Source organism: Piliocolobus tephrosceles, chromosome 21 (genome assembly GCF_002776525.5).
Source record: "Piliocolobus tephrosceles isolate RC106 chromosome 21, ASM277652v3, whole genome shotgun sequence".
NCBI lineage: Eukaryota > Metazoa > Chordata > Mammalia > Primates > Cercopithecidae > Piliocolobus > Piliocolobus tephrosceles.
The window spans coordinates 39,739,457-39,749,057 of NC_045454.1; the positions used below are offsets into that span (position 1 = coordinate 39,739,457).

The following is a 9,601-nucleotide window of genomic DNA, read 5'->3' on the forward strand; positions in this document are numbered from 1 at the left end:
CCGAGACCGCACCATTGCACTCCAGCCTGGATGACAGAATGAGACTCCATTTCAAAAAAAAAAAAAAGTTCTAGTGGCAAGGCAAAGTGTTTGGAGGGGATATAGATGAAAAAAGACTGGCCAGAAGTAAGTAGGTAAGTGTCTAAATTGGTGATAGGTAGATTGTGAATCATTATGCTGTTCTATGGTATTCTCTCTCTCTCTCCCTCCTCCCTGCCTCTCCTCTCTCTCTCCCTCCCTCTCCCGTTCTGTCTTCATATATATATATATATAAGGTATATATATCTAATAAGTTTTTTTAAAAAAACAAATACATCTAAATTACCCGTAGGTCAAAAAAGAAATATGAATGGAAATTGGAAAATATTTTACTTGAACAATAATGATAATGCATGACAAATTTTTGAGATGCAGGTAAAGCCACACTTAAAAGGCAATTTATAGCCTTAAAGGCAGTTCAAAAGTTTAGGAAAAGAATAGCAAAAAACAAAACAAAACAAAACAAAAAGTCATGGAAAACAGAAAGAGTAGTAAAACTCAGAGAATAAATTAATCAACAGAAAACAATTAATAGACCCACAAAGCCAAACATTGATTTCTTTGAAGACTGATAACGTTTGTCCCAATAGTTACTTGTTCCAACAGCATTGTGGAGTCACTTGGGTCCCTATTTCTCAGAGCTGGTTTTCCCTGCTCCTTCCCCTGACTTTTCTCCCCTTCCCTTTTGTAGATGACATTCAGGGTGAGTCTCCGGCTCCCTGTGGGACAGAAGAGCCCGCCCGCACCTGCCCCAATGGGACCAAATGTCAGCCCTACTGGGAAGGGCCCAACAACGGGATCACTCAGTTCGACAACATCCTGTTTGCAGTGCTGACTGTTTTCCAGTGCATAACCATGGAAGGGTGGACTGATCTCCTCTACAATGTAAGTGATGCTGGGACGGTGTGTTTGGACAATCAGAGTCTCAGGGAGGTGACCTCCTGGGACCAGTGAGACTCCAAGGCTGCAATGGAGGGACCCTGAGCTGGGGGAGGCAGCCCAAGGATAACACAGCCCCAGTGAAGCTGGCCTGAGGCTCAGGCTTTGGAAGATTACAGGGACTCACGAGCAGAACTCTAACTATAGGGCGTAGAAGTCTGGAGGGCCCCCAGATGCAACATCATTTTTCATTGTGCAAGTGTTTCGGTAAAATTTTAGATTTTTGAATATGGAAAGGTTATGTGATCCAAAATCAACACAGATAAAAGATAGAGTAATATCTTTGGATGTAGGCAAGGGGGCCCTGCACTGAGGTTCACCTGGCCCTTCTCCGGCCATACCACTCCCCGTGGGATGAGAAGTTCCTGGAGCCAAGGGGACGTGTCTACTGAGAGCTCATGCCTCACTTTCTAGACCATATTTGGAGTTACCAGGGTCCCAGAATTCCTGTTCATGCCCAGATTCCATGAACCTGCATGTGATTCTCATATGGATTTGTTAGTAACCCACCTGAGGGCCAAGGACATCTGAGGGGTGGCTGTTGGCACAAATGTGGCCAGCTTGGATGTACAAGCTGGAATGCCCACACGTGTGTGGAGCCCCTCTGGCAGGACAGAGCCGTGACTAGGAAGAGAAAGGAACAGGGCTGGCTCTCCCCACACCTTAACCCAGTGCAGATATCTGGATTCTAAATTCCACCGTGACCTTCCAAAGTGTAAAGGAAGGTATATTTGCAAAGTAGAAGCATAAAGCATGTTTTATTTAGTTACCTTTTAAATATTTCCCCGTAGTATGTGGTCTTTTTTTTTTTGTACTCTTGCCCTAGATCTTAAAAATGTTAGGGATGTTTCTGGAAAGATGTATCCCTGCATTCTATTTCCTCTTCCCCCAGTATGCACCCCCTTTAGTTCCTCAGAATCTCCTTCCAGTGTTTATTTATGCAATTATAAACATAATCAAATCTATATCCTCCCCCCTCTTTCTTACCCCAAGGAATAGCATTCTATACATGCTGTTCAATTCTGTGATTTTTTTTTTTCTCATAACCACACATTCTAGAGATCTTTCCATTGCAGGACATGGACGGACTCTTCATGGGTGCACACTAGTATGCCCAGCTAATTTTTGTAGAGACAGGGTTCTACCATGTCGCCCAGGCTAGTCTGGAACTCCTGGGCTCAAGCGATCCTCCCGCCTCAGCCTCCCTAAGTGCTGGGATTATAGGCGTGAGCCCCCACGCCTGGCCTTCTTTATTCTTTTGCACAGCTGCATAGCATTCTATTGTGTTGCTGCCCATAATTTATTTGTTTGCCATGAAGAGAAATGCTTGACTGGCTTCCTGTCCACTGACATCGAACATGATGCTGCTGTGCCAGGAGCAATGTTGCCTGTACCTCGTCATACTTTTGCAGGTATAGCTAGGGGGTTGGAGGGTGTCTGTTCCCAGAAGCGGGACTGCAGGATCAAAGACTAAATTCATTTATAATTTTAATTTGGGGAAAGATTTTTGTGTTGTTTTTTTAGAGATGAGGTCTCCCTCTGTCACCCAGGCTGGAGCGCAGTGGTGCAATCATAGGTCACTGCAGCCTTGAACTCCTGGGCTCAGGTGATCCTCCCACCCCAGCCTCCTGAGTAGCTGGGACCACAGGCACACACCACCATGCCTAGCTAATTAAAAAAAATATATATATTATAGAGATGGGGTCTCACTATGTTTCCCAGGCTGCTCTCAGACTCCTGGCCTCAAGCAATCCTCCTGCCTCGGCCTCCCAAAGTGCAAGGATTACAAGTGTGAGCCACCGCACCCAGCCTAAATGCATTTATAATTCTGATAGATATTTAGGTGTGCAAGTTTTAAACCCCACTCTGTTCTCACCACAGTTCACCTTCCTTCATCTACTATGCAGGTAAGCAGTCCCCAAGCAGGTCACGTGTCAGCAGCTGGAGTGGGGCAGAGCCAAGGATTCAGGATCAAACACAAGGATGCCATAAGTGTAGTGACCCCGTAGAGCACCCTGGGGCTTCTCCACACACACACAGCTCTGTTGACCTGTGGAGATCTTATCTTCACCAGCCGTAAGGGCCAAAATGACCATTTAAGGTTAGGCCAGGGGTTGGCCTTCCTAGGGAGCAATACCTGGCTTCCTCCTGTACATAGAGAAGCTGAACTTTCCTCTTGGCTCTAGTGTACGTTCCTTAACAACCCATTTATGCCTAGTGTTCCATTATTGGAATGCTAGTTTTGTGGGAGTTATTTACATCCTGCTGCTCAAGGTCATCGCTAAGGTCTGATTTTTCACACACAAAAAAATTGCAACCTCCAGCATAAATGGGTTAAGGAATTTCCCCATTTGTGGGTGGAGGGAGATTTGCAAAAACTCATCCTTGTAATCCTGATCAACAAAGGCCCATTTTAGTTGGGAGTAGGCAGCAAAAGGAGCGCCATGAACAGTTGCGCCTGTCACGCACTGCACAAGAATGTCATTCATATCATAGACAACGTACGATTTCTACTGTTATGATAATTTATTGACAGAAAAGAGGATGTGGGGAAGGGACATGGCGTTCTAATTTGCATGAAAACCTCGTCTGAGTGTAGCATCTCTGGGAACAGGCGGCAGATCCGAGCTCAGGCCCTCTCTTGGCCCTCACCTGCGAACAGCTTGGACAAAGGGTCAGACCCAATTGGCCAGAACTCGCTGGGGAATTTTTATGGGTTCTAGGTTTTTACTTTGCAAGGCTGGTGTGAGAGGAGGCTTCAGCAGGAAATGAACCCTCCTGAAGGCTAGAGAACTCAGGGAGGGAATGAGAGTGGGGGTTGGGAGCTGAAAAAAATTGTGAGCATAAAAAAGGGACGTGTCACAGGGTTGGATGACCAGAGAAAGCGTCTGGGGGTTCAGATTAAGATGCTGGGGGTGTGCCCAGTGGTGGGACACGAAGCGTGAATTTCCAGAGGGCTCAGTTATAAGCATCGTTGTCCAAAGGGTGTTTGCCCTGGAAGCCTCTAAGCTTAGAGCTAAGCCACCTCTGGGGACACAAACTGAGTGGTTAAGAGCAGAGACTCAGGTGTCAGCCTGCCTGGGTTCCTCCCGATTCTTCCACTTCCTTGCTGTGCAGCCTTCGACAAGGTGCTTGGCCTCTCTGTGCCCCTATTTCCACACGTGTAAAACGAAGAGACGCATAGTCCCACCTCACGAGGCATGAGGACTGAGTAAGGTGGATTCGCATGAAGTATTTAGAACTGATCCTGGCCCAGGGTGACCTCCGTGTAAATCAAATTCCCCACCCTGAATGGTGTTCCTTTTAGAAACGTGCATGAATTTTTCATCATAACAGCTCCAGCAGCGCCTGAGGAAGTGGAGTGAGGTGTGAGAGGTCTTACTTTAGTCCCCTCCCTGGCCCTGCTATTAACCACTAACTCAGAGTAGCTTTCTAGCACTTTCCACGCATTTACATCCCACCCTCGTCCTTTGGTTAGCAGCCCATGCAATGATTTGGCCCTAATGGGAACCTAGAACACAGCTTCTCGCCCGGGGATGGTTTCTGCCGCCAGGGAACACTTGGCAGTGTCTGCAGACATTTTTGATTGTCACAACTGGATGGGAAGGAGGATGCTATTGGTATCAAGTGGGTGAAGGTCATGGATGCTACTCAACATTCTGCAATGCACAGCATCCCCCACCTCTGCCCCACCATAGAGAATGATCCAAGCCCAAATGTCAGTAAGGTTTCTGTCAGGAAACCGTTGGCCAGAAGACCGAGGTTCCTTGAGGGCAGGGATGCCTTATACTGCAATCACCTGTCACTCTCTGCCTCTCTGGGGCTGCTGTGATCCCCTGGCCTGCATGGACAACCCCTGGGAGCAGCCTCCAGCCAGTGCCTGGAGAAGTCAGTGGATAAATACCCCAGCTCCCTCCCCGTCAGGTGTTTTGCTCTGCCCTGCATCTCTCCAGTGGGATCAGGCTCTGGTTTCCTGCAGGGTTAACCTGGTCACTTACACACCCTTCACTTACCACCTTCCCTTCCCTGCCTGGTATTTCCTGGGATGAACTTTTAGATTTATTTCCTGGGGCTGCTATAATGAAGCATCACAGACTGGGTAGCTTAAAACAACAGGAATTTATGGTCTGACAGTTCTGGAAGCCAGAAGTCCAACCTCAAGATGTTAGCAGAGCTGACAACATGCCCCTCAAAAGCCTCCGGGGGAGGATCCTTCTTTGCCTCTTCCTGGCTTTTGCTGATTTCCCACAATCTTTGGGATTCCTTGGCTTCTAGAGCCTTCATTCTCCATTCCAGTCTTCTGTCATCTAATAGCACCCTCCCAGGCTGGGTGCAGTGGTTTATGCCTGTAATCCCAGCACTTTGGGAGGCCAAGGTGGGGAGATCACTTGAGGTCAGGAGTTTGAGACCAGCCTGGCCAGCATAGTGAAACCCCGTCTCTACTAAATATATAAAAATTGGCCAGGTGTGGTGGGCGGGTGCCTGTAATCCCAGCCACTTGGGAGGCTGAGGCAGGAGAATCACTTGAACCCGGGAGGTGGAGGTTGCAGTGAGCCGAGATCATGCCACTGCACTCCAGCCTGGGCGACAGAATGAGATTCCTTCTCAAAAAAAAAAAAAAGTAGCATCCTCCCTTGGTGTGTCTGTGTCTCTTCTCGTCTTCTTAGAAGGACATCAGTTGTATTGGATCAGAACCTACCCTACTCCAGTCCAACCTAATTTTAACTAATTACGTCTGCAATTACCCTATTTCCAAATAAGATCACATTCTGAGGTGTCAGGGGGTTAGGACTTAAGCATTTTTGTGTGTGTAGCAGGAGGACACAATTCCATTTATAACACCTCCTAAATAAACGAATTGCATGTGGACTCTTGTCTGGGGCTTCTCGAAGTGAGATAACCCCTCTCGCCACCCCTAAAACAACCAATAGCGACTGTCAATGCCAGGGTGCAGGGGCTGAGGTGCCCGTCTTTGAGTTTCTGCTGAGGAGGACACAGCTGCCGCATTGGGGCACTCTTGGGTTCTGCCCTTGTGCCCAGCCGTCTCCCTTGGGCTAGCGCTGCCCTGGTGTGTCCTAGAACGCACCTCGCTCTGTTTGGCCATAGGCAAGCAGAGTGGCTGGAATCTTTGTCCTCCGTGACTGCTGCTGGAGCCGAAGCCAGTGGGTGTGGCCTTGCCAGCCAACTCCCTTTACCCAGCTCTGAACAAGCTAGTAGTTGAGATCAACGGAGAGTCCAAAGACAGTCACTCCAAGCGTCTTGGAATCCATGGACACAGACGTACCGCTGAGGCCGCCCACCTGGGTAGGCAGCCTTTGTAAGATCCTAGCACCATATTTATTCTCTTAACATCCTTTCACTTATCCAGTGATTATTTATTGAGTGCCGGGCAATGATTAGGTGATTGGAGACGCTGCAACGTAGAAGACAGACTAAAATCTCCACCCTGGTAGGAGACAGATGCAAACGGTAAACATGATAAATAATAAACCACCCAGAAAACAGGAGACACTAAGCAAATGTGTGTGTACTATGGGAAACCCAGTAGGAATGAAAGCTGTACAAGAGAACAAGTGACGGGTGGTTCCCTAGTCTAGGTCAGGCAATCAGGGAGGGCTCCTCAGAGGAGGCGATGTCTGAGCAGAGAAGGAGGGAGCCGGGCAGATGTTTTGGAAAGAGCATCCCCAGCATGGAGAACAGTGGCAGCTCACCTACGGGACGTGTTTGATTCCCTTCCAGATTTTGTATTCGTGTCTTGTTTTTCTCCCTTGGCTTCCTGGTTTAAATGCCTTTTGAAGAAATCTAAGATCAACTCATCAGCGATGCTGTCGAAGGTTTATATCAGGATATGCATCCCAGAGTTATTTACAAAATTAGAACAGAACTGGAAGCAACTGAAAGCCTGACAATAGATCGGTTAAATACCGTATGATCCTTCCGTATGATGGCATATTATGTCATCATTAAAAATCGTCTGCTGGGAGAATATTAAGGATACAGGGGAAAGGCTCACCATATAATGATGAGTGGGGGGTGCTGGGCACAGTGGTTCATGCCTGTAATCCCAGCAATTTGGGAGTCTGAGGAGGGTGGATCACTTGAACCCAAGAGTTTGAGGCCAGTCTGGGCAACATAGTAAAACCCAATTTCTACCAAAAAAAAAAGAAATACAAAAATACAAAAATTAGCCAGGCATAGTGGCGTATATCTGTAGTCCCAGCTACTCAGGAGGCTGAGACCAGAGGATCACTTGAGCCCTGAAGTCAGAGGTGGCAATAAGCTGTGATCATGCCACTGCACTCCAGCCTGGGCAACAGAGTAAGACCCTGTCAAAAAAACAAACAAACAAAAAAATGATGAGTGGGAGAAACGAGTTTTTAAACCGGGATCAAGGAGGCCAGGCATGGTGTTTCACACCTGTAATCCCAGCACTTTGGGAGGCCGTGGTGGGCAGATCACTTGAGGTCAGGAGTTTGAGACCAGCCTGGCTAACACGGCGAAACCCCATCTCTACTAAAAATACAAAAATTAGCCAGGCATGGTGGCGGGCACCTGTAATCCCAGCTACTTGGGAGGCTGAGGCAGGAAAATCGATTGAGCCCAGGAGGTGGAGGTTGCAGTGAGCTGTGACCACACCACTGCACTCCAGCCTGGGCAACAGAGTGAAAGCTGCACAAGAGAACAAGTGATGCGTGGTTCCCTAGTCTAGGTCAGGCAATCAGGGAGGACTCCTCAGAGGAGGCAATGTTTGTGCAGAGAAGGAGGGAGCCAGGCAGATGTTTTGGAAAGATCATTCCCAGCGTGGAGAACAGTGGCAGTCCCCCCACATTAGAAAAGAAAAACTGATGAGAAGGGAAAATGAGTTTTTAAAAAGGAATCAAGATGAGCTAAACCTTATGATCTCAAATGTACAAATATGAAAACGTAAGTGAAGAAAAACTGGAAGACACTCTACCAGGTTGACCTGGTACATTTAATTCCATTAAATGGAATTCTTTTATAAGAAAGATTTGCCTGTTTTTCATTTATCTTGTGTATTTAATAACAAAATAAAAATGATCATTTATTTATTTATGTGTTTATTTAAGAGATAGGGTCTTGATACTGCCCAGGCTGGAGTGCAGTGGTGGGATCATAACTCACTGCAGCCTTGAACTGCTGGGCTCAAGCAATCCTCCTGCCTCAGCCTCCCAAGTAGCTGGGACTATAGGCATGTGCCACTACACCTGGTTAATTAAAAAACATTTTTTTTTTTGAGACGTGGTTTTGCTCTTGTTGCCCAGGCTGGAGTGCAATAGCCTGATCTCAGCTCACTACAATCTCTGTCCCCCAGGTTCAAATGATTCTCCTGCCTCAGCCTCCTGAGTAGCTGGTACTACAGGTGCGTGCCACCATGCTCGGCTAAGTTTTGTATTTTTAGTAGAGACAGGGTTTCACCATGTTGGCCAGGCTGGTCTCGAACTCCTGACCTTGTGATCCACCTGCCTCGGCCTCCCAAAGTGCTGGGATTACAGGCGTGAGCCACCGTACCCAGCTAATTAAAAAAAAAAATTTTTTTTAAAGATGAGTCTTGCTATGTTTCCTAGGCTGGTCTCAAACTCCTTGTCTCAAACAATCCTCCCACCTCGGCTTCCTAAGTAGTTGGGATTACAGATGTGAGCCACCAGGCCTGGCCACTTAGTATTGATGTATCAATCAATCAATCAATTATTTATTTTAGTGTGGACTCTCTGGACAGATTATATAAGATAAGGATACCCAGGACACTGTTTGCCCAAGAAAGGTTCATTCTCTTCCCTTTCTCCCCGGTCTAGGAATGATTCCAGACCTTCTTTTTCCTCCCCTCTCACCATTTAGCAAGACAAGTTTAATTGGCTCACGCTAACTTGGGAGGCTGAGGTTGGTGGATCACTTGAGCTTATGAGTTTGAGATCAGCCTGACCAACATGACGAAACCTCATTTTTACTAAAAATACAAAAAATTAGCTGGCCATGGTGGTGCACGCCTGTAGTCCCAGCTACTTGCGAGCATGAGGCAGGAGAATCACTTGAACCCGAGAGGTTAGCCAAGTGAGCCGAGATCATGCCACGGCACTCCAGCCTGGGCAACAGAGTGAGACTCCATCTCAAAAAAAAAAAAAAAAGAAAAAAAAGGAAACTGTGATCATCATAGAGAAATTTGAATTTGAAGATACAAAGAAGTATTGAGAAAATCAAGATTCCCAAATCCCACCACCTGAAGGTCAACCTGGTAGAGTGTCTTCCAGTTTTTCTTCACTTACGTTTTCATATTTGTACATTTGAGATCATAAGGTTTAGCTCATCTTGATTCCTTTTTAAAAACTCATTTTCGGGCCGGGCGCGGTGGCTCAAGCCTGTAATTCCAGCACTTTGGGAGGCCGAGACGGGCGGATCATGAGGTCAGGAGATCGAGACCATCCTGGCGAACACGGTGAAACCCCGTCTCTAACTAAAAAAATACAAAAAACTAGCCGGGCGAGGTGGCGGGCGCCTGTAGTCCCAGCTACTCGGGAGGCTGAGGCGGAGAATGGCCTAAACCCGGGAGGCGGAGCTTGCAGTGAGCTGAGATCCGGCCACTGCACTCCAGCCTGGGCGACAGAGC

General features: G+C 47.3%; 1 protein-coding gene across 3 annotated transcripts in view; it reads left to right on the forward strand.

Moving 5' to 3' along the window:
- Nucleotides 1-9,601, forward strand: part of CACNA1A (calcium voltage-gated channel subunit alpha1 A) — a 312,076-nt gene that overhangs the window by 145,367 nt on the left and 157,108 nt on the right. For all 3 annotated transcript variants that reach the window (XM_023188767.2, XM_023188768.1, XM_023188769.1), the window contains exon 6: nucleotides 731-924. In XM_023188767.2, the coding sequence (XP_023044535.1) occupies nucleotides 731-924 (194 nt within the window). The remainder of the gene's footprint in view (nucleotides 1-730; nucleotides 925-9,601) is intronic.